General features: G+C 41.0%; 1 protein-coding gene and 1 long non-coding RNA gene across 2 annotated transcripts; one reads left to right on the top strand and one right to left on the bottom strand.

Annotated features, from left to right (window-relative positions):
- The first annotated feature begins 416 nt into the window (after positions 1–416).
- SKP1 (S-phase kinase associated protein 1) lies at positions 417–17,553 on the top strand. The gene is made up of 6 exons (XM_032336722.1): positions 417–555; positions 3,719–3,815; positions 8,945–9,018; positions 14,203–14,346; positions 15,833–15,973; positions 16,649–17,553. Exons 2-6 carry the CDS (start codon positions 3,719–3,721, stop codon positions 16,682–16,684), a joined length of 492 nt encoding a protein of 163 aa, XP_032192613.1. The 5' UTR covers positions 417–555; the 3' UTR covers positions 16,685–17,553.
- Positions 13,985–24,756, bottom strand: LOC116586573. The gene is made up of 2 exons (XR_004284072.1): positions 22,228–24,756; positions 13,985–15,289 (listed from the first exon to the last, which is right to left on the bottom strand). It is a non-coding gene; the product is annotated as an uncharacterized LOC116586573 (long non-coding RNA).
- Positions 24,757–24,822: the final 66 nt, after the last annotated feature.

The following is a 24,822-nucleotide window of genomic DNA, read 5'->3' on the forward strand; positions in this document are numbered from 1 at the left end:
GAGCCGTGAATGCCATCGCCCATTTGCCATTCTTCCTCCGGGTTCCCCCTCCCCATCACGAAAGGGGAGTCACCGTCCTCAACACGAACCCCTCCGCGCCACACACCCACTCGCAGTTTCTAGGCTTTTCAGGACTGGGGTCTTTAATTCGGCTTAGGCCAGCCCCTGCCTGAAGGACCCTTGCAGGCTGCAGAGTGCCCCAGTCAGCCACGGGTTCCTGCTTTCAGGACCTCGAGCCGCGCTTGCAGGAGTGCGGTGGGGTGGGGCGGGGGTGCGGGGGGCCGTGTGAGAACGAAGCCCCGCCCCCGCGCCGTCGCGCCCGCCGCCTGCCCGCCCCGCCGTCCTCTGCCTGCGTCAGGCGATCTCGGCGGCCAGCCCCACCGGCTCTGTGACGCCACGGGCGCCGGGGTCCTCCGCGCCTGCGCCCGCTCTTATAAAGGCCGACGCCGCGCCGCGACGCCGTAGTGGCCTTGTTCTCCGCTCTTCTCCACACGTCCCGGAGGCCGCTGTGTTTTTGTCAGCCTCCGACCCGCAGTCGGCCTGAGACCGAGCACCGTGAGTGGCCGCCGACCGAGCGGGAAGGGGCGGGGGCGCCGCAGATTGGCGAGCTGGGTGGCTGAGGCTTGGGCCTGCCGGAGGCGGGAAGCACTGGGCCTGGCCTCTCTAAGGCCCAGTGGAACCCGTCGCCCACCTTGTTCTCGGGAGGTGGCGGCAAGTCCCTCTCCTGGCCGCGCGTCCTCACAGCGCCTCGTGGGCGTAGGGGCTGGCGGGCGAGCTGGAGAAGGTGCGAGACGGGCCCGGGGTTGGTCCGTCCTCGCACGGGGCGAGTGTCCGCCTGCGCGGAGCTCGGCTTCAAGGCCCAGGCGGCGGCCCAGAGCCTCCTTTGGCCGTGAGCCTGCCGGCCTCCCGGACCCAGGGCGGGGGTGGCGGCGGGACTTTGAGTGGAGGCCCCTAGGCTGGCGTGGGCGTGGGCGCGCGTTTGTTGTTTTGGTGTCTGGAAGGAGCGTGGCGGTGGGAGTCTGGGAGCGCTGGATTTTCCGCTCGCATCCTTTCTCTTCCTTTTATCTGGCGTTACTAGTCACCGGTGCTGTTAACTGTGCTTGGGCTACACTTTTGCCCAGCAGGCTGCTTGCTCCTTCAGAATATTTTTCTCCATTATTTTGCCATAACTTGGAGTTGGTGAAACAACTGTTGAAATAGCAGATGTTCTCAACCATAGTGGTGTGACTTTTAGACGGCCCGATTCTTTCTAAGCCAGACACTTTAAGTTTTACAGGAATTGGAGGTTGACCTGGAGAAGGGTCTCAGGTTTGGGTTTTGGGGTCATGAATTTTTCATCAGAGCCTCACAATAGAGTGTATCTGTGTCACAGAGCAGTGCATATTTGTCCATTCAGCTTTCAAAAGGTGTCAGAATTCGGGTCACTGAAAACACAGGTGTTTTCTTTACGTTGTTGATAGAATCTACCTCATGCCAGTCACGGAGGGTGATTGATTTTCCAGATAAGGAAATTTAGGAATTGTCTTGCAAGCATGTCAAATCAAGATATCGTCCGTTATCAATACAGTTTTGAGTTGAATTCTAGCTCTATGACATTAAAAAAAGTTTCTCTTTGGGTGTTAAGTTGGGGATCACAAAATACATTCGATTACAGATTAATCCATTGCTGCCTGCTTATTTAATAAGATCTCAGCTCCCTTAAGAGTAACCTAATACAGAAATTTGACTATGACTAAGCAGATCCGGTTATTTACCAAGATTTATTTGAAAGAAATAAGAAATGGTCATCGTGCTTAAAATTTTATCAACTGTATTGCCAGACTTGTCTTTCTTCAGTGTTCATTCCAGTACTATGGAATATAAAAAGAGTATAGAATGTTTTGTAATTAAAAATTGGGTTCACATTAAAATATTTCTTGGGGGGGCTACCTTTTGTTATTGCCTTGTCACAGGGAAGGTCCTATGCTCTGGGCCCTTCTCTGTTGAATAGGACAACTGCATTATTGGCAAGCCCTAAGCAACATGGAGGAACAGACATATTTGTGAACTGAAAAGTGAAATCTGATTCTCTTCAACCATGGATGAGTGAGAGCAGGATATATCAGTGGCTGATTTTAAAACATAGTTTTACCTTTATGCTTCCTTTCTGTAACAGTTTATTTGGGAGATGGAAATAATTGTCTAAGAAAAGGCAAATGAATATTTTAACTGATTTAATGGAGGCTTTGATCCTAAAATAGGTGCAGGGAATGTTTTAAATGCCAAATTCTACAGTTTTAATGCGACATTGCAGGATTATGAATACCTGAGAAGCATGGTCCTTTTAAAATCTGTATTTGATATTTGAAGGGATTATGAAGTAATTTTCAGGTATTGCTGCCCTTCTTTCTTCCCTCAAGAATCTGAAAATAGATTGATTGCTTAGAACTTTAAATTATAAAGAATTAGTTTTTGTTTTGTTTTGTTTTAGTTTTTGCTAGAACTTAAGTCCTTTGTAGTTAATTGCTTAGCTAATTTTTATCTAAGAGGTATCTTTTCCCCAATGATTCACAATTAATTTGAGTTAATAAATACATTTTTGAAGCAAGTAACAGGTAATTTCTATGAGGATTTTAGCAGAAAAACTTGGACACCTGGACAGTCAGTAATGAAAGATAAAAAGGCCTGTTAAATTTAAGTACCTTATTTGGTTTAGCAGATTAGATTTATTCTTAAAGATATTATTATCTTGTATATTTTACATTGATGCAAACATAAAACAAGAATCTCATACTCTCTTTGGATCACAACTCATTTTTCAATGGTAAGTCTCACTATTGGAAAGTTTGTATTTTATTTGTTAGTTTTGTTTATTTTGGACTGACCACCCTCTGGTTTGCAGGTTGATTGTGGCAGCTAACTATAAAGATGAGAATAGTCCGTATTCAGTGACAGCAGAAAGACCGGCAAAGGGGTCCCTAGGTGATGCAGTTGGTTAAGCCTCCAGGTCTTGGTTTTGGCTCCAATCATGATCTCAGGGTGATGGGATCGAGCCCTATGTGGGGTTCCATGCTCAGCACAGAGTCTGCTTAAGATTCTTGCTCCCTCTGTCCCTCCCTCATATGGGTATGTGCACACATGCATTGTTCCTCTCCTGCTCTCTTTATTTTTATTTTTTTTTAAGATTTTTATTTATTTATTTGATAGAGAGAGATCACAAGTAGGCAGAGAGGCAGGCGACAAGAGAGGGGGAAGCAGGCTCCCCGCTGAGCAGAGAGCCCGATGTGGGGCTCGATCCCAGGACCGTGAGATCATGACCTGAGCTGAAAGCAGAGGCTTAAACCACTGAGCCACCCAGGCGCCCTCCTGCTCTCTTTAAAATGAATAAATTTTTTGAAAAATGCAGGCACAGACTAAATAAGTTTATTTTAAATATATTTTGCATTAAAAATATAGAATGTAAAAAAAAATGTAGACTGTAACTCTTAAATTTGTATCAGTAGTAAGTTCAGTAGGGTAAGCTTTAAAAACTTGTGTTCCTAGGAGCTATACTTCGAAAAATTGATAGTAGCACTTCTGTGCTGGCCTCTGAATAACCACTTGCAGTGTTTTACAGGGTTATATAGATAACTACTTGGCCTTAGGATTTTATACATAATTTCTAAAAACAGACTAATTGATGAAATGTATGAAACGAATCTCTCTTAAATTTCAAATTCAATATAATACTTTTTTTTAGATGCCCTCAATTAAGTTGCAGAGTTCCGATGGAGAGATATTTGAAGTTGATGTTGAAATCGCCAAACAGTCTGTGACTATCAAGACCATGTTGGAAGGTAAATTTATTAGAAGACTTTGGCTAGGGAAAGAGGAAGTAATATTTAGTTGGAGATAACCTGTGAACATTGAATTTATACATGGCTCAATTTGTCATTAAATCCTCAGAAGTATGAAGGAGTCAAGTTTACATTTTTTAAATTAAAGAATTAACTGCATCTTTCTGATACAGGACATCCTTTCTGCATTGTCTGAAATAATGTATTTTTTTCATCTAGGGAAGACCATACGCTAATATTAAAGTGATTTCCAAGCATCAGACAGTGGCCCAATTCTGTTTCAAGTGAATTTGGATTCACATTTTCTAATGAGAAAAAAGGCTCTGAAAAAGAGATACCTTCCTGTATGGTATCTAAATACAGTACTTTGTTTCAGCAGAGAAGTAAGCTGAGTAGATGGTAAACTGAGATGTCTTTTTTTTTTAACCAAGTTTTCCATTTTGTCCATTTTGTCTTTCCTCTGAAACTGCTACAAAGCATATACACAGCACATTGAAGAAGTAAAGTTAGAAAACAGGTCCTGAAATATTTTGAAACTTTAGTTAAAGTTAATATTAACCAGTGGAATGGTGGACATTAATAGTATATGGAGACATTACAATTTGATTTCTAGCATTGGTGGAAAAAAAACTAACAGTAATAAGACTTCTCTTTAGTATTCAGATATCAAAGGTTTTCATGTAGCTTATGCTTAAGAGAAAAGTTACCTGTGAAGCACTAGCTATGGGGGTCAAAGGAAGGTAAGTGTGAAATAGTCTTTGTTCTTGAAGAATTTTTAAACTAGAAAGGGAGAAAGACACCAAACAAGACAGGCTGTCACGTGTAATTAGTATAATTAGTGTGGTGTGCCAAGGGGTGCTGGATTCTATCTTGGCTGATGTTATTTTTCAAGCTTATGGAGAAACTACAGTGGATAGTGCTAGTGAGATGGTACTTTCAAATCTAATAAAATTAGAATGTTTTGGGAGATTATTTTGAAGTAAAGTAGACAAGCTATGTTAGTGAAAAGTAGAGTTGAGGTTTTTAGTTGGGGTTTATTGGTGTGGAATGAGATTATGATACTGTGGTTGGTAAAACTCAAGAATGGGTTTGAGAGAAATGGAAAGTGACTTTGAGGTGACTATGTTAGGTATGTTCCGTTCGCCCTTCCACTTCCCCAGAAGATTTTTGTAACAGTCTACTAGGCAGTTGAGTAGTATGTGGATCTTGGCCTCTGAGCTGTGGATTTCTGGAGATACATAGACTGTGTGGTGTATTATAGGAGTATTTATGGGAGTAAATGAGGTTGGCAGTCAGCTATATTGGAACGGGAGGCAGGTGTTAAGCAAGTAGAAGTCAGAAGTGGAGAATCAGTGGAGTAAGATTTATGGAAGCCAAGGGTAGAGGGAGGCGTTTTGAGGTGATCAGAATGATTATCACATTCATATACTGCACACTGGTCATTTGGAATTTTATAGTGAGAGGATTTCTTAACTTGCATTTATTAGGTGTGGTAGAGGCAGAAGCTAGATTGCAGAGGGTGTGTCTTCTATTTTCTAAGCTGGTGACTTCTGTTTGCTGATAAAAACCAAAGGTGTAACTCTTTTGGTAATTAGTACCAATCATGTGGTGCTTAGAGTTCTGTATCCTGGTAACTTAAATAAATACATGACTTCTATTTTGTTGTAAACGCCTTGATACATCCTTCAGTCACTGTTCATCAAGTACCTGTTGAGTGAAGAACTATGGTATGGTCATTAATAAAGAGTGTGAAAACAATCCAGATGTCCCTAAAGGCAGGTGAATAAGGCTTTATGTAGAAGATGTGGAAACTGATACCAGAATTGCTGCCTGAATACTTTCTTTAGCAGTGAAAGTGCTCTTTATTTCATCTCGTTGGTGTCTGGTACACTGATCTCTCCTGTGCTGCTTCAAAGAGGCATTTGCCTAGTGTAAGAACATAGGGCTCCTTGAAGGTTTTCCATGCCCCCTTTGATCACTGAAGCAAGTGGAGTGATAGACAGCAACAGTTAAATGATTCTTTTCTTCCATAGCCTTTGGGCATCAAAGGTGAATGGCTGTAAGTACTAGTGGCTTATATAGAATTCTAGCCTGTTCAGGATTGGAGTCCATTGAATTTGGCATCTGCAGTATCTCTGATTATGAGTTTTTTGTGACTTAGAAAACAGAAATAAAACCTAATCACAGGATAATCAGAAGTGAAAATCTTGGCATGTGTACATGTGGATTGACTGATTTGTTCAGGTCCAGGATGTGGTATCAAGATACAGTTGTCTTTCAGAAGTCCTTGAAACTAAATAGCTTAAAGGCATGACTGTTGATACTTGTGAGTTCAGTCTAAAAGTAGAAAAGACATTGTGCATCCTTAGTTTAAATGCTAGAGAAGTGATCCTAAGGACCTTATTTTTAATACAACTTACAAGCCTTCTTCCAAATAATGTTTGGATCTAAACCAGTTGGTCTTCTCTATTATATTTCCTGTACTACCTTGATTCCCCAAACACAAGTCTTTTATATAGTATAACTTCTTATTCTCTCCTGATTAAGAATAGTATATACTAGTACAGGAAAAGCAAAAGTGGACTTAGTCCAAATTGACACAGTCATTTTTATAGTTTTACTCTAGGTTTAGATGGGATCGGGAATAACATTGGTAGAAAGGAGGAGAGTAAATGAGTGATCCATCTATCCAACAAAATAAGATAAATTTTGAATCTGCTCTGCTCTTTACCACTCCAGTGAAACTGCTTACTAAGCTCAGTGGCCTCCATGTTCTCAAGTGTATCATTTTCTGTTTGATTTCTCATCTAGACCAGTTGACCCCATTTGATCATCCCCTTCTGCATTCCACTTCCAGGATACTTAGCTTTTTGTCTTCTCATCTTTATTGCTTTTAGTTCCCGAGGACTGGCTTGATCATTGGACCTTTTCATTATATTTATACTCCTTCGTTTCCTTGGTTATCTCACTTAGACTGATAGTGTTATAAGTTATCTATACATCAGTTCCCCAAGCTATCTTCTTTTGATTTTTAGACTTGGCGTATTTAACTGCTTGGTCTACTTGCATACCTTTATAGGTACCTCAGACTTAGGAAACTAAGTTCTTAATTCCCAGCCCTTCAAAATAACAGTTCTCTGATAGCCTTCCCCGTATCAGTTAATGGCAACTCCAGTGGCAGTTTCATCCATTGAGTTCCTCATGTCATAAACCTTAGTCTTCCCTTACTCACATTGTACTTGCCATCTGTTGGCAAATCTTTTTGCCTCTGCCATCAAAATGCATACAGAATTGGATCATTTCTTCTTCCATAGCTGTAAACCTGTATAGGCCACCATCTTGTGCTGGGATTATTGCCAGCCCCATAGTTGATTTCCTTCTTCTCTCTGCTCCTCACTGCCATCTCTTCCCAGTACAGTAGCCAAAATGTTTGAGACCCTGCCAGGTCTCCTGTCACTGTTCTCATCTAGTTCTTTCACCCTTGCTAACCATGCTCTAGCAACACTAGATTGCTTTAGTGTTAATAGAACATGCCAGAATGTCCTCTCAGAAGGCCTTTGTGTTTGTGTCTTCTACTGCTTAGGTGTTCTCTCTCCTTTAGGATTTTACTACACAGTATCATCTTGTCAGTGAGACATCTTGAGGAGTTCTATCTAAAATTGTAACAATTCTTTTCTGTCCTTCCATATTCATTGCTGACTCTCCACTGCCTAGGATACCTGTTACCTATCAAAAATGTAAATGGTTTGACTGAACACTGGCCATGGCAGCATAACTGATACTCAGCTATAAGCAGTATAGAGCTGAAGTAACTTTTGGCCTCTAATATTGGTACTTGCTAACTACTAATTAACTGTGGGCAGCTCTTTTTTAAGTCATGTAGAAACTGGAGGACAGACACATTTGGTGTGAAAAAATACTCTTATTTAGAATCTTTACATAATAAGGATTTTAAATTTTAAGTTTTTTCTCTGAACTTAACCAATCACTTTGAGAATTTGAAAGTTAGGCTTTTTATCAGAACAACCTGTAGATTCAAAATTATAGATAATGTGTATATGATGAATAATGGGTATACATTGAAATCGAATCCCTCAACCCACATTGTTGTTAACTTCCCTACACATAATATTAATAATTTGTTACGTATACTTCTGGAGATATTTTAAATCTAAATATATAAGCGTAGGGGCACCTGGGTGGCTTAGTTAAATGTCCGCCTTTGCCTCAGGTCATGTTCCCAGGGTCCTGGGATCAAGCCCCATGTACCAGCACCCTGCTCATTGGGGAGTCTGCTTCCCCCTCTCCTGTTCCCCCGCTTGTGCATGTGCTCTCTCTGTCAAATAAATGAGATCTTTTTAAAAAAAAATTTTTTTAAAATAAATAAATATATACGTCTACCCCCATTTTTATTCAGATAACATTTTCTTACACCTGGCTTTTAGCAGCTTTAATCCCGAAATCATACCAAGTATGTATGGAGCTGCCTGCCTTATTTTTGTCAGTGGCTGCATGATTTGTTGTGTATGTATATATACATATTTGGGCTTTGGGTTTTAATAGATTGAGATTCTGTTACTTGAAATGCTTTTTATTCTGTTTTTGTAAATGCCTATCTAGAGATGGGTAGAAAAAGTAAGGATAATGGTCTGGATTTGATGCCTCCAGCCCGCATGGCTTTCTAGTCAATTCTGTTTATGTAATATTCCTGTGTTTGTCTACTCATACAACTTTTTTTTTTTTTTTTTAAGATTTTATTTATTTATCAGAGAGAGAGAGGGGGAGAGAGACAGCACAGGCAGACAGAATGGCAGGCAGAGGCAGAGGGAGAAGCAGGCTCCCTGCCGAGCAAGGAGCCTGATGTGGGACTCGATCCCAGGATGCTGGGATCATGACCTGAGCCGAAGGCAGCTGCTTAACCAACTGAGCCACCCAGGCGTCCCTACTCATACAACTTTATATAGTTTTGTGTGGTTTATGGACCTCTTGTTAGGAACTGCTAGTTTTTAAATGCTCATAAGAGAACTATTTTAAGTAGAATACTTTTCATGTTTGTTACTTGTTTGAGATATCTGGTTGGTGTAAATACTAGAATCGGGAAATAATGACAAGTCTCTTGGTTTTCTTAGATTTGGGAATGGACGATGAAGGAGATGATGATCCAGTTCCTCTACCAAATGTTAATGCAGCAATATTAAAAAAGGTAAGGCAACAGACTGTGTACTTGAATATGTACATTTCTTTTGTCATTGAACATCTGGGTGGTCTTCCTGTACTGCTACATAGGTAGCTTCCTTACATAGGCGGATTAGGACTCTAAATGTCTGTTGTAATTATTTAATCAGGCCCTGTGAATATTTGATTTGTGTAGTTTTGTTTTGTTTTGTTTTTTTGAGTAGGTTCCATCCCCAGTGCAGAGCCCAATGTGGGGCTTGAACTTAGCACCCTGACATCAAGACCTGAGCTGAGATCAAGAGTCAGACACTTAGACTGAGCCACCCAGTCACCCTGAGTTCTGTAGTCTTTTGTTGTTTTTTGATTAACATGTAATGTATTACTTGTTTCAGGGGTAGTTCTGTAGTCTTTTTTTTTTTTTTTTTTTTTTTTAAAGATTTTATTTATTTGACACAGAGAGATCACAAGTAGGCAGAGAGGCAGGCAGAGAGAGAGAGAGGAGGAAGCAGGCTCCCTGCTGAGCAGAGAGCCTGATGCGGGACTCGATCCCAGGATCCTGAGATCATGACCTGAGCCGAAGGCAGCGGCTTAACCCACTGAGCCACCCAGGCGCCCCAGTTCTGTAGTCTTTTTGATATAACATTTAAATTACTGAAGTATGACTATATGTGCTTAGTAAAAAGGAAACATTTTTTTTGTTTGTCCACTGGATAGCTATAGCCTCAAAGGAGGTTGAGAACAAATGTATCCTCACCCTTGATCACCTTACCTTGTGTTTTAAGCATAAAAGGCTCTTGACATTGAATAGAATCTTAGTGTTCCAGGATACATGGCTCCATAACAGAATCAGGTATTTAATGGGGTACTCATTTGGAGAAACAGCACCCAATTTTTACAAGGCAGAGGAAATTAACTAGGCTTAGAAATGGGAATGGTTGGGGCGCCTGGGTGGCTCAGTTGGTTAAGCCGCTGCCTTCAGCTCGGGTCATGATCTCAGGGTCCTGGGATCGAGTCCCACGTCGGGCTCTCTGCTCAGCGGGGGGCCTGTTTCCCTTCCTCTCTCTCTGTGATCTCTTCCCTTCCTCTCTCCTACTGTGATCTCTCTCTGTCAAATAAATAAAAATAAAATCTTTAAAAAAAAAAATGGGAATGGTTGGTTCCATTTGGCCCTTTTCTCAGAGATTTTCAAAAGTCATTAGCCATATGCAATTTCATCTTCTACTTTCTCTTGACTCTGGTGTGAGATGCAGCTGTGCTGCGTATTTTTCCATATCTTACCATAATTGACTATTATCAGTTCTTTTAATTGCCGTGAACTGGGTTAAAGAGTGATTCTCTAAGCCTGAACATTTTTTACGCATTTACTGACCATTTATATTTTCTTCTTTGTTTTCCCTTGCATGTCTTTTTTATGGGCTTTTAAAAAATTGTTATAAATACATAATATAAAAATTACCATTTTTAACTTCCTTACGTGGACAATTCAGTGGCATTAAATACATTTGCACTGTTGTGCAATCACTATGACTCACTGTCTCCAGAAAATTTTCATCATTGCAAACTGAAACTGTACCCTTTAAACAACTCCTCAATACTCCCTGTCTCCAGCCCCTTGTAACCACTATTCTGTTCTCTGACTCTATGAATTGGACTGTTGAGGGTACCTTCTAAAGTGGGATTATACAATATTTGTCTTTTTGTTTCCAGTTTATTTTACTTGGCATAATGTTTTCAAGGTTCATCCATTTCGTCGTCTAGTGAGCTTTTTTTTTTAAGATTTTAAATTAAAAAAAATTTTTTTTAAAGATTTTATTTATTTATTTGACACACAGAGAGAGACCACAAGTAGGCAGAGAGGCAGGCAGAGAGAGAGGGGGAAGCAGGCTCCCTGCTGAGCAGAGAGCCCTTTGCGGAACTCGATCCCAGGACCCTGAGATCATGACCTGAGTTGAAGGCAGAGGCTTAACCCACTGAGCCACCCAGGTGCCCCTTTAGTGGGCTTTTTATAGGAGTCATTTATATAGCATTTCTATCACTTTGTGTTCTCTTATGTCATTTTACAGTATTTTATGGTTTAGAAGCTTTATATTTTATGTAGTTAGAGCTTCTGGGTTTTGTCTTGCAATTAACATTATATTTTATACTAATGTAAAGTGCATCTAGAAGGACTTATGTTTGCACTCATTCAAGTGCTGGTATTTTTTAGGTGCTGGAGGTATAGCAGTGAACCAGAGACAATCTTTGCCCTTAGGAAATTAACATTCTAAAACTGGGGGAAATGTATAATGTAAGAAATATGTCATATGGGGAAGCTATGGATTATAAGTGGGTTGATTGGTGGAGAATTAGCAGTTTTTAAAATAAAATGGTCAGGAAATGCCTTACTGAGAAGTTGATCTTTTTTTTTTTTTTCTCCCGAAGATTTTATTTATTTGATAGAGATCACAAGTAGGCAGAGAGAGAGAGGAAGAAGCAGGCTCCCTGCTGAGCAGAGAGCCTGATGCACAATGCAGGGCTCGATCCCAGGACCCTGAGATCATGACCTGAGCCCAAGGCAGAGACTTAACCCGCTGAGCCACCCAGGTGCCCCGAGAAGTTGATCTTTGAATAAAGAGATGAATATGTGGAGGAAGAGAATTGTGGGCATTGGGAACAAGTGCAGTGACCCCAAGACAAGAGCATGCTCTACCTTTTGAGGAAAGGTGGGGAGGCAAGTGTGCTGACTGGAGCATAATGAATAAGCAAGGAGTTAGTACAGAAAGTCAGTTGATGGGCTGGGTGATATAGAGCCACTTCTGAGAGTAAGTTTTTTTAATCTGTTTGCATTGTTAAGTCTTAGGCATATTTAAACTTATGCATTGAATAATTAAATGATCTAAAAACTGTAAAAGTACACAGTAAAATCTCCCATCCTTGTCTCTATCAGACCTGAAACACCCTCAAGTAAGAATAATCAACATTAATTTCTTAATACTCTTGTAAGAGTTTTGTTTTTTTTTTTTTTTTTTAAGATTTTATTTATTTATTTGAAAGACAGAGATCACAAGTAGGCAGAGAGGCAGGCAGAGAGAGAGGAAGAAGCAGGCTCTCTGCCGAGCAGAGAGCCCGATGCGGGGCTCGATCCCAAGACCCCGGGATCATGACCTGAGCTGAAGGCGGAGGCTTTAACCCACTGAGCCACCCAGGCGCCCCTAGAGTTATTTATTTATTTATTTTTAAGATTTTATTTATTTATTTGACAGACAGAGATCACAAGTAGGCAGAGAGGCAGGCAGAGAGAGAGAGGGAGGAAGCAGGCTCCCTGCTGAGCAGAAAGCCCAATGCGGGGCTCGATCCCAGGACCCTGAGATCATGACCTGAGCCGAAGGCAGAGGCTTTAACCCACTGAGCCACCCAGGCGCCCCTGTAAGAGTTATTTTTAATGCCTGTGTAAACAATTTCCTGTTTTTTTTTTTTCTTACACAACTGGAATACTTCTTAAAAAGATACTGTTTATTTCATAAAGACTCGTATTTTGGCTCTTTCTTCCAGAAATAGTTCTTTCCTTTTTTTTACCTCCTAACAATATAATTTTTCAGCTCTGCCATTTTTTTCAGCATTATTTCTCTAGCATTATGTACTATGAACTAAATTTAATCATACAGAAAATTGATATAACACAGCAAATACCCTACCACCCAGATTCCACAACTTAACACTTTTAGTGTTGATTTTGGTCTTTATGATGGCACATGTGGTCTAACCTGCTTCCTGAAACTTGATATATGTTTACTTCTTTGTTTTGTTTTGTTTTGTTTTTTTAACTTTTTTAAGTTTTTTTTTTTTTAAGATTTTGTTTCTTTATTTGACAGAGATCACAAGTAGGCAGAGAGGCAGGCAGAGGGAGAAAGAGGGGGAAGCAGGCTCCCCACTGAGCAGAGAGCCCGATGCAGGGCTCAATCCCAGGACCCTGGGATCATGACCCGAGCCGAAGTCAGAGGCTTTAACCCACTGAGCCATCCAGGCACCCCAGGATTTTTTGTAACAGAGAGAGAGATCGCTTCTCAGCCTTTTGGCTAAGATCAAGTGTAACAGAGAGGGAGATGGCGAGAGAGGGAACACAAGCAGGGGGAGTGGGAGAGCCTGGGCAGGGAGCCTGATGTAGGCTCAATCCCAAGACTCTGGGATCATGATCTGAGCTGAAGACAGACGCTCAATGACTGAGCCACCCAGGTGCCCCTGTTTACTACTTTGTTCTTATACTCAGTAGTCTTATGGTATTTAAAATTGCTTGGTGATAATGTATTCACATCCTCATCTTCACTAGGTAGTTGCTAGATTACTTTTCAAAGGTGTTACACCATGTTACACTCTCCAGTATAAAAGTTCTTGTTGTCCTTACAGTGTTGCCCGTGATGAGTATCAAAATTTTAATTTGGGGGGGGGTCATTCTAAAGTGGGACTTGACTGGAGTGTTGATTTTTGTATCTAATGAGAATGAGCATTTTCTCCAGTTTGAGTATTCAGATTTCCTTTGAATAGCCTGTTCATATCTGAGGCCCGTTTCTTTGTAGTGTTTTTTTTTTTTTAAGATTTTATTTGTTTATTTGGCAGAGAGAGATTACAAGTAGGCAGAGAGGCAGGCAGAGAGAGAAGGAAACAGGCTCCCTGCTGAGCAGATAGCTCGATTCGGGACTCGATCCCAGGACCCTGAGATCATGACCTGAGCCGGAGGCAGAGCCTGTAACCCACTAAGCCACCCAGGTGCCCTGTAGTGGTTTTTTTCCAAGGAACGTGGGGCTCAGACTCACGATCCTGAATTCAAGAGTCACGTGCTCTGCTGACTGAGCCAGCCAGGTGCCCACTTATTAGTGATTTTTAAGATTTATGTTCTAGAGGGTAATCCATTGCTGCTTGTTCATGTTGTACATATTTTCCACTCATTATCCTGTCTGACTTCATGTATTTTTTTGTGCAGGAGCTTTTTAATGTGGTCGAAGTAATCTCTCTGCCTGTTTTTTTTTGTTTTTTTTTTTTTTTAAGATCTTTTAGCCTCTAGGGTTGTGAGGATTCCTCAAGCTTCGGTTTTGCTTTTCAAGCTCAGCCAGTAATTTGCTTACTCAAGTCAGCTTCTAGCTAGCTCTTAGACCATTGTAGGAATAACTCTGCCCCAGTAGTGGAACGAGTACCTTGTGACGTAATGCCACAAAGGAATGAACTTTCTTTGTTCCAGGTCATTCAGTGGTGCACCCATCACAAGGATGACCCCCCTCCTCCTGAGGATGATGAGAACAAAGAAAAGCGGACAGATGATATCCCAGTTTGGGACCAAGAATTCCTGAAAGTTGACCAAGGAACACTGTTTGAACTTATTCTGGTATGTTTTTAATGCATTCTTTAAGATATCTCTAGTTCAGAGCCTTATCACTTGTAACAGTTTGTTAAATTCATTGTTACTGAACTTTAATTCTCTCTAAACTCAAATGCAGTGGTATATTTAAATTCACATATTAACAGTCACGTTAAATGCAAATGGTCTAAACACAACAAGGGTACAGATTATCACATTGGATTAAGAAAAATAGATTCAGCTATGCTGTCTCCAGAACACCCACTTTAAAGACACACTTATACAGGGTGGAAGAGTAAATTACACTACTAGTAATCAAAAGAAAACTGTAGTGACTATTTTAAAGTAGATTTCAGAGCAAAGAATATCACGGAGGTTAAAGAGGGTCATTGCGTAATGATAAAGGGATCAGTCCATTATTAAGAGGCTAGTATAGTCCTAAATGCTAAAAGAATTTCCAAAAAGTGAAACAAAAACTAATAGAACTCAAAGGATAAATAGATAAATCCACTATCTGCTGTCTCTCCTTAATTGATAAAACAAGTAGAATGAGGAAGGATATAGAAGTTTCAAATAATACTATTGACATACTTGTTCTGATAGACATTTATAGAACATTAAATCTCATGACAGCAGAATACATCATCAGGTGTATACTATTAGGATCGACATGTTTGAGGTAAAAAACAAGTCTCAAATTTGAAAGGATTCAAGGCATACACCCTCACTGTGATTTCCAATCACAGTGAAATTAAATGAGAAGTCCATGAGCAAAAGCTATCTGGAAAAACTTAAGTAACTTCTCAGTAACCTATGAGTCAAAGAAGAAATCGAAAGAAAAATTGGAAGAGAGAATTAGAAATTTTATGTCAGAAAGTATTTTGATCTGAATGGAAATAAAACCCAACTTACGAGAATGTGCGAGATGTAGCTAAGGTAGTATTCAGAGGGCAGTTGGTAGCTGAAACACCTATATTGGAAAAGAAGAAAAGTTTCATTAAAGAAAAAAGGAAAGGAAAAAAAGTTTCAAATCAGTGATCTAAGTTTTTACCTTAAACTAATCAAAGATGAAATTAAGCCCAAAGAAAGGAAATGTTAAGAGGTAAGAGCAGAAATCTGTATAAACAGAAAACAAAGAAAACCAAAGAATCTAAAAGCTTATTCTTTGAGAAGATCAGTAAAATGCAATGCTGTTACTGCTTCTGCCTCTTTAAATATTTTTGTCAAGATTTGCCATTGGTGCTTGTGTGCCCATGAGAACACACATACACACACCCACAAGTAGTGGCCATTTAAGGTAGTGTGGTTTGCTTAAGGCAGCAGCAGGACTCCCTATTATAGGAGGTGTAATGAAGGGGATGTATGAAAATATTTCACAAAAGAAGCTGATTTTCCCTTTAATTTCACAAACTTAACTAGTATTTTTAGCTTAATTAGGTATGGATTTACAGTCACTAACCTTGGATTTAGTTTAAAACATCACATATACTTTAATGAAAACAATCACTTCTAGGCTGCGAACTACTTAGACATCAAAGGTTTGCTTGATGTTACATGCAAGACTGTTGCCAATATGATCAAGGGGAAAACTCCTGAGGAGATCCGCAAGACCTTCAATATCAAAAATGACTTTACTGAAGAAGAGGAAGCCCAGGTAGGTTGCTCACTGCTTGTTTCTGATCACATGCTTTAAAAAAAACAAACTCAAAACATTCCTGGAGAAGATGTATCTCTAACAAGGAGACTTAATTTGAAGGATGGTAATAGGTACTTTCTCTGTCATAAAAATACTCTTGTTGAGAGACTGTCCTGTCTTTGAGTCTAACCACATACATGCTACTGCTCTTGTATAAGCATAAGAACAATTAGCTTTCAACCATAGGGGCTCTTTGGTATTTCCTCCTTCACAGTTCCTGGTTTGGGCATGTGGGACCTTAAAGGTAACCCATAACTGTGTGACTTCAGGATAGCAATCCCTGTGGGTGTTCTGCCAGGATACTTGAAAGCTAAGACTTGTGAGTGGGAGAAGAAATGAATCACAGTGTTGACACAGCTACAAACTGAAATAATGTGAATGAAGTATTTGAATTTGCTGTTAGCTCTGGTGTCTGAAACTTTAATTGCCCATTGCCTTTGCTTTTTTGATAATTTCAGCAGGGCAGAATAAAAACCTAGGGAGGTGAAGAAGGGTAAGGAGGTGTACTCATAACTGGATATTTTTCTAGTTTTCCATCTGTCCCTTTGTGACCTTCCTCACAGGCTGTTAATGAATCATTAGGTAGTAGTCTTAAGACTACTTAAGGTACTTCCTTATATCTGTCTCTTCTAGGTACGCAAAGAGAACCAGTGGTGTGAAGAGAAGTGAAATGTTATGCCTGACACTGTAACACTGTAAGGATTGTTCCAAATACTAGTTGCACTGCTCTGTTTATAATTGTTAATATTAGACAAACAGTAGACAAATGGCAGCAGCGAATCAGTTGTTTAAGCAGAATATTGTCCTCCTTGCATGTGTAGTTTGAGTACAGATTCCAAACTTACGGCTGAGTTTCTTCTAGTACGATCAAAAGTTTTTTTTCTTTGCTCTAAATAAACCTGAACTGTGAGTTCTCTGTAGAAGGTGGCATTTTGGGCTTTCCCTCTCTTTGTAAAGCGATTTCTGCCTAGTTTATTGTCTAGTTAACTTTAGTTTAATGACCTTTTAAAAGTTGGCATTGTAAATAAAACAAGTTGAAAAAAGTTTTCTGAAATAGAATTAACAATGTATTATCTTTATTCATGAGTTGGAAACTGGAAAAAGGCTACTTGAGGTAAATGTTTTGAGTGGGATTATTAGGGTGTCTTCCAGCTTCCTGGAGTCAAGGAGTACCGCTTGGTATTGATTAGCCTGTATGTAGCAGGGCTCCCTTAATTGGATCTAAGGACTTGTTTTTGCATTTTTAATTCTCAGCTTGGAATATGTTGGCTAGAGACTCAGTTACTACTAAATTTGGGGTTTGGGGGGGAAATGTAACTAGCCAGTCTGTTAGCTTTTCGATTAAAAAAGACAAATAACCCATGCAGTGTGTCATCTTTTTATAATCAGTGATCCCATGTGGGGGAAACTTCACACTACTTGCATGTAAAAAAAGTAATTTAACCTTTAACCTAAAAGTGTCTGGAAAAACCTAGAAAGCATCCATCACGAATGCAAGATACTTTCAATAAAAAATAAGTTATGTAGTAGGTGGTAAATGGTTTGCTTTTTTGTACTTAACTGTGTCTCTTCACTTACTAAATGAGTTAAGTATATGTGTGGTCGTGTAGCTGGAGACAGCTTGCAGAAGTTCATGTCCTAGCTTGCTGGAGGCTGCTGACCTAGCAGCTGGGTTCTGATAGACTCGGGTCTCTCCTGATTGTCATGATCTGGTTCACTGGAACCAGTGCTTTAGTTCTTAACTGGTGTGTGTGGCTGTACAGAACTGCACTGCCCCTGTTTACAGTAGAACGAAGTTGTCCTGGTGTTTGAGATGGCTTCCAAATTGTTCCTTTCTTTCCTCCTTGTGTTCCCTTTTTTCTTGCTTTCCCATTTAGCATCATCTGTATTCACATGTAGTCTTACCGCATTCTCTTCATGTTTACTGTGAGCTGTTTTCGCTCAGGTTATTTGCTGATAGTAGTTTGCCTTTATAGTTCATTTCTTGTTTGCCTCGAATCTGTATCTGACTTAATAAAGTCCCAAATACTGTCTCAGATGAATTCCTATTTGTTGTCTTTACCAGAGATTGCAAATTACAGCCCATGCGTGGATGAAATCCAGCCCATGACTTATTTTTGCACTCTCTGTTTCAGTTTTATGTTTTTAAAGGATTATTAAAATCTCAATATAGGAGACTGAATTTGACCAGCAAGCCTAAAATGTTTACTCCCTGGCCTTTGAGATAAAAAGTTTGCCAGTCCTGATGACTTCTTCTGGATTCCTCATTCCATTTATTCTCAGGAATTAAGCTTGTTTTCCATTGTCCTGAGTTCTCTTGGGAAGGTAGCAGAATTCAGTCCTAGTTGGAGTATCTCATCTGTTAATTACCACCATAAGGGTCAGTTCTTGCACAGAGTGTAACAACCCCCAGCAAAATCTCTAGCATGATCATGAAAAATGTAACTCTTAACTGAAAGTTCAGGATCATTAACACATGCCTTGTCTAGTTTGGAAAGGAAATAATGGCTTCCAGGAAACAAAAGCTTATTCTCTATTCTCAGTTTGTATAACCCCCAAGGATGGTTGGGCTTACAGGACTAAATAATGGCATTACCCATATTTAAAGGACACTGGGGTTTTTTTGAATAGGTAAGACTGAGTGGACAGACAATCCGGTAGTTAAGATTTTTGTTCCCTTCCTGATTTTCTGTAGGCTATGGCCCTAGGCTTTAAAAAAACATCCTGACGGGGCGCCTGGGTGGCTCAGTGGGTTAAAGCCTCTGCCTTTGGCTCAGGTCATGATCCCAGGGCCCCGGGATCAATTCCCGCATTAGGCCCTCTGCTCAGCGGGGAGCCTGCCTCCCCCTCTGCCTACTTGTGATCTCTGTCAAATAAATAAATAAAATCTTAAAAAAAAAAAAAAAGAAAAGAAAAAGAAAAACACCCTGATAATCTTAAACTCTCAGGTTTGGTAAAGATCTAACCGCTCACATAAGAAAATAGGCCATTTTTGGGTGTTGTGTGCCCACATCAGTCATAAGTAGGGTGTTCAGGGGCCCTTTAGGCTGGCTACCACATGCTGCCTACCCTGTTTGCTCTCGCCATCTGGTTGCTATTTCTTTAAAAAGTCTATCAAGAGTTGGGCGCCTGGGTGGCTCAGTGGGTTAAGCCGCTGCCTTCGGCTCAGGTCATGATCTCAGGGTCCTGGGATCGAGTCCCGCATCAGGCTCTCTGCTCAGCGGGGAGCCTGCTTCCTTCTCCCTCTCTCTCTCTGCCTGCCTCTCCATCTACTTGTGATTTCTCTCTGTCAAATAAATAAAATCTTTTAAAAAAAAAAAAAAAGTCTATCAAGAGTTTTCTAGGCCCTCACCTTTCCTGAGGAAAACAAGTGGCTTTTCCCCAAGCCTATCTCCAGAGATACACTCTCTCCTACCCGCTCACTTCCCAGCTGTTCTGAACTAATACTGTGGCATGAAGTCATACTGTGAAGCTGGACTCCTGTTTCTGCCTCTTAGTGCCTACGTGGCCTGTGGTAAGTTGGAGATGGTGGTTATGTGCAGAGTGGTGCTGTTGGTGATGAAGACTCCTGTGAGACAGTTTTTTGGCTTCTCAGCTTTTCATAAAAGCTTTTTATAATTGAGAGGAAACCAAACTCCTTCTGAATACTAGCTTATTAGTCTTTCCCTGACATTGTCATGGATTAAGGCTATGCCCCCTCAAACAGATTCTGATAATTCCTACGTTGTAGAACCAAGTTATGTCATTTGAATGCTATTACATTTTATATTTTATTAGCTTGCCTTTTTAAATCTACCTTTAATACACAAGGTGAGTATTGCTTTGCAATTTTTATATTTTTCCAAAGATCCACAAAGTCATCCCAATAAGGTAAAGATTCCTGAGCAGCACTGTAGCTGTGATCTGTTGATTCTGCATCTGTGGGAACGTACCAGCTGCTGGAATTAAATGAGATCTTTACTGGAATTTGGTGGGACGATTAGGACCGCACCCCAGTAACATGAAGTAATGGTGATGCTGAGTTTAGACTGTAACTAGTTGGAGAAGAGAGTAAGTCTTATGAGCATGTGACTCAGGGCAGGCAGATATTCCAAACCACATGATCTCTTAGTGTACTTTTTTTTTTTTTTTTTTTTTTTTTTTTTTGAGATTTTACCCATTTATTTGAGGGAGAGAGAGAGAATGAGAGCAGAGTGAGGGGCAGAAGAAGCAAAATCCCCACCACATAGGGAGTCCAGCATGGGGCTTGATCCCAGGACTCTGAGACGAAGGCAGACCCTTAACTGACTGAGCCACCCGGACACCCCGATCTCTTAGTAGTTGACTTAAAAATGAGCCAATTCTATAGTTTGCTGATCGAAGGGAAATTAAGAAATTAGATAGGTTGCCTAGACTCTTAACAGGGTGATTTATACAGGGATAGGAAGTAACTTCCACAAGTTAAGAACAGAGAGAGCAGCAGACCTCTTGATCTGAGCATTGTTCACTCTGTCTGTGGCCAAAGAAGCTTTTATATTTGGAAGCTTAACTTCTGCCACCACTTCCCACTTGAAGATGTTTCAGATCTTTCTTTTTTTTTTTTCTTTAAAGCTCCCTAAGTGTGTGTGTTTGTGTGTGTGTGTGTGTATTTAAAGTTTCTATTTATTTATTTGACAGAGATCACAATTACGCAGAAAGAGGAAGGGAAGCAGGCTCTATGCTGAGCAGAGAGCCTGATGCAGGGCTCGATCCCAGGACCCTGGGATCATGACCTGAGCCAAAGGCAGAGGCTTAAGAGCCACCCAGGTGTCCCACTCCCTGTATATTTAAATGGGAAAGAATCAAATGTCTTCCTCTGAAGTTGCTTGCACTTTAAAAAGATCTTCAGTTATTTAGTTTGTATGAAAGCTGATTTCTAGCTAATACAGAAGAGAATAAGGGCGAAGATTGTTAGTAAAGGGAAAGCGTATGAAATGGCTGAATCTCTAAAGTGTAGCTCCTGACTTCTCCTTTGTAGGAAGTGTAAGACATGGTTTTCCTCTTGGGAGCTTTCGGAGGAGCTAAGGAGGCAAAACATAAATACTGCCAGGAGGGGATTAGGGGCTATAATATAAATGTTCCTGGACAGAACAAGATGAATGAGCAAATGGGGACTCTAGGGCTGGAAGGGTCTAAGAAAGTTTCCATGAGAAGAAACTAATTTGCTGGTTTTGGTTGGAGATGGAGGGATGCCAAGGTGAGGGGGAAAGCAGTGCTCAGTCTGGAACTACCAGCTTAGGGTTGGGTGTCAGGTCTGCTGGAGAATATAGGCTGGAAGGAGACATTGTGCTGGATTAGTGATATAATTTTGGTGACTGTCGAGGAAGAATGTTGATCAGACCCATGTCAGGCAGTACAGTTCTTGGGTGGTTGAACTAAAATATATGTATTTTTAAAATATTTATTTACTTGACAGACAGTGAGGGAAGGAACACAAGCAGTTCGGGAAGCTGGAGAGGGAGAAGCAGGCTTCCCGCCAAGTGGGGAGCCTGTTGTGGGGCTCGATCCCAGAATCCTGGGATCGTGACCTGAACTGAGGGCAGACACTTAACGACTGAGCCACCCAGGTGCTCCCTTAAATATTTTTTTAGTACTGTGCTAAAGGATTGTGATAAAGGTTTTGCAGTTGGAGTCCTAGTTGATGCCTTTGTTTACTCTTGTTGAAAATTACTCTAATAGGCAGAATGAGTAAGAGAACTGGATGTACATAGCAAGACAAATGATGAGAAGTTTAGAACATATTCAGTGGCCCAGCATCGAGCCGTTTGGACACCTAAGCAGGATAGACTGTCCTTACTGTTGAGCAGTCAGTGGATATGAACCTTATCAGTGGCATAAAGGTGTTGGTCAGGGAGCTCTCGTTTGATGAATTTCCAGTGTGGGACTTGAGTGATAGTCTAACTCACGGGTGATGTACGTGCTGCCACAACGTGCTGCCTTGTGGCGTCTTACACCGTTGGCTACATCTGGTGTGTGCCAATCCCGAGAGGCATTTTGTGGCAGGAATATTGAATATAGTTGCTTACGACAGTATCTCTTGGTACATTGTATAGTTCTCATGACCTTCTGACACTGCTTATCTTGAAATTTTCACAAGTATTTACTGAGCACCTGATCTGTATGCCAGCCTGCCTCCTCTTTCACTCTTGAGAATCTGCCTAGTCCATAAAAGTGCTCTTAGTGTCAGTACTTACCTCCTGTGTTGGGCAAAGTCTTATTTGTCCTGCTGCATATGCTCTTGTATAGCTTCTCTTACTTGCTTCAAATGCTCTGCAGTTCTGTCTCAGGAAGCTTAGAGGATGGGTGGGAGCGCTACACTGTCAAAAACTACATTTAAGAGGAGTTTCCAGAGTGGCCTTTGCTTGCTTGCATGGTTTCCTGACCTAATTCCTCCTCTGATTTCTCCCCTTCCTCTACCTATTCCTCCCCTCCTCTAACCATCTCCCCCACGCCCCGACCCACCCCCAAATTGACTGCACATGCTTTAAAAGAACAAGCCTTTAGATAGTTATGAACACCTGAATGGAAAAGGAAGATCTGGTTCACAACCCCGTGAACTTGAAAGAAGTATCAGCTTGAACTAGTAACAATTTTCTCTATGATTTATAGCTGATGAAATACCCCTTACTCGGTGTGACTGAACTCCTGAGAACTGCTAAGAGATGAGACAGTTCCTACCCCTAGGACAGAATTTGCTTTTTCCAGTTACTTCTCTGCCTGATCACACATTATCCTTACCTTTGAAATCTCTCCTGACCTGACCTGGCTTTTATTCTAGCCTCCGACTATGGGAATATCCCAACCCGCCCTTCTCAGACCCCTCTGGCCCGTTGTGGACAAGGAGGCCAACAACGGTCCATTAGTTGCTCGATGCCAATAGAGAGTCCGAGAGCCTGAAGTAGAGTTTCTGGGACAGAAGTGATTGGAATAGTTGGCATTGATGGAGCCTAGGAGGAACCAAGGTCTGTTTTGGGTGGTCTGCTTTCTTTCAGGGACTAGTGGTGAATTCAAAGCTCTAGGTAGAACTGAGAAAATCATGTTAAAGCAGCCTTTCTAACTTCAAAGAAAAGCCAGTCAGCTTTTTTTTTTTTTTTTTTTAAATAAGGAATTGTTCTTGGTCTCAAATCTTCTACTTTGATATATAGGCCTGACAGGTCTTTGTTACCCTTGCCCTTTCTAGGCTGTTTTTCTAGAAATGCATTGAGGAACCAATTTCATTTCTTCTGTGGAACAATGTAAAGAATCAAGTCTGTTTCCGTGCACTTTTGACCTTTCTAGCCAGACTTGCAGTACACTCAGTAGAGCTGGGCGGGAAGTAGTGCTTTCGGGACATTCAAAAGGTAGTTAAAGCCATAAGAGTCTAGCCATGGGGCTTCCTGTATAAAGAGGGAAAACATATTCCAGTTGAGAGACCTGGGCAGGCTTCACCAGCTTGCACCGCTGAGTCGCAGCAGATTCTCGGAACAGGTGCAGCAGCTTTGGCAACTGCCAAGCCGGTTTGCCCGTTTTCTGGGAAGGTGTAAGGGAAGTTGCGGTATCTTGTCTTTTGAGAGCTCAGAGATGGGGCTCGTTCCTCGCTTGCAGTGAGGTGGGACTGGTGTGCTACTTGAAATTGTATTTGGGGCTGCTCTCTCAAGTCACCTGTGGCCTCAGGAATGTGCTGGTGTGATCTGGGAGGATTTGAGTTTCCTCTTTGAAGACACTTTTTTTAAGAGGCTGGTTTGATTTTAACCAAGTTGCCAGAGCCTTCCTCTTTCCCCTCACATTCACAAAGGGTGCATTGTTCCTGTACCCAGTGTGCTCTAAATAAGACACCAAATCAGATGCTGCCAACCCAGTCTTGCATAAGCCTTAAAATGTAGTTTTTGAAACAACTAGGCCAGTAGCCAGAGTGGAATTCTTTAAATGGGACAGATGTCGAGAGAATGGTCTCCTCTCGCACCCTTCCAAAAGAAAAGCAAGTCTGGGATTACAACTTCCATTGGCCTACTTTAGACAGACAGTACTCTGGAAGATGACTTTATTTATAAATATTTTTAAACATAAAATCTCAAAAATAGAACGCCATGCAAATTACAGTGCATGATGGTGACCCACTGGCTGACTGTTGGGATACTCTTCTTGCCCAGCCTTTTTATCTAATGTTGGAGTGACCTATTGAAGTGGCTTTTACACCTTTTATATTCATGATGGGTTTGAGGAGTTAATTGTATTCTTAAACATGATGGAAACTGCTGTTAAAATGGAGACTGTAGATTTATCAAACTGGAGAGGTTTTGTATAAAAATAGGAAGATACTTAAAGTACCTAATTAGCTTTTGGGAGGAAAGGGTGCTATTGAAATGCTCTTTCAAGTTTTCTGATACCAGCTTGGAGAGACTCCAGTTTGCCTCAAAATAGGATGTGTGCTCATGGAATGTTGGGTCTTTCCTCTCTGTGGAAGGAAGATGGGAGGGGAAGATGGAGCCTAGTGGTTGTGTGGGTCTGTGGTGGCAGTTCACAGCCCATTCCCATATGCAGGGTGGCCTTTGCTTGCATCACTTGTGAAGTCCGAAGATTGGGGAGTTTACATGTAGAAGCAGGTTATTAGCTCTTGTGGTTGGGGCAGGGCCTGAGCCTCCAGTAGGGAAGGTAAGGAAAGTAATCATTGGTTTCTGTAGATTTTAAAAGTCTTGAGAATGTGTGTCCCATGATAGAGAATAAGCCCCAAGTTTTCTGGATGTGGGTAAAAAAGTGTCATGCTCTATTACTGAAACAGTTTATTCCTTAGTGTCAAGTTTTGAAAGAGA

The sequence above is a fragment of the Mustela erminea genome, chromosome 3, assembly GCF_009829155.1.
Source record: "Mustela erminea isolate mMusErm1 chromosome 3, mMusErm1.Pri, whole genome shotgun sequence".
Classification (NCBI taxonomy): domain Eukaryota; kingdom Metazoa; phylum Chordata; class Mammalia; order Carnivora; family Mustelidae; genus Mustela; species Mustela erminea.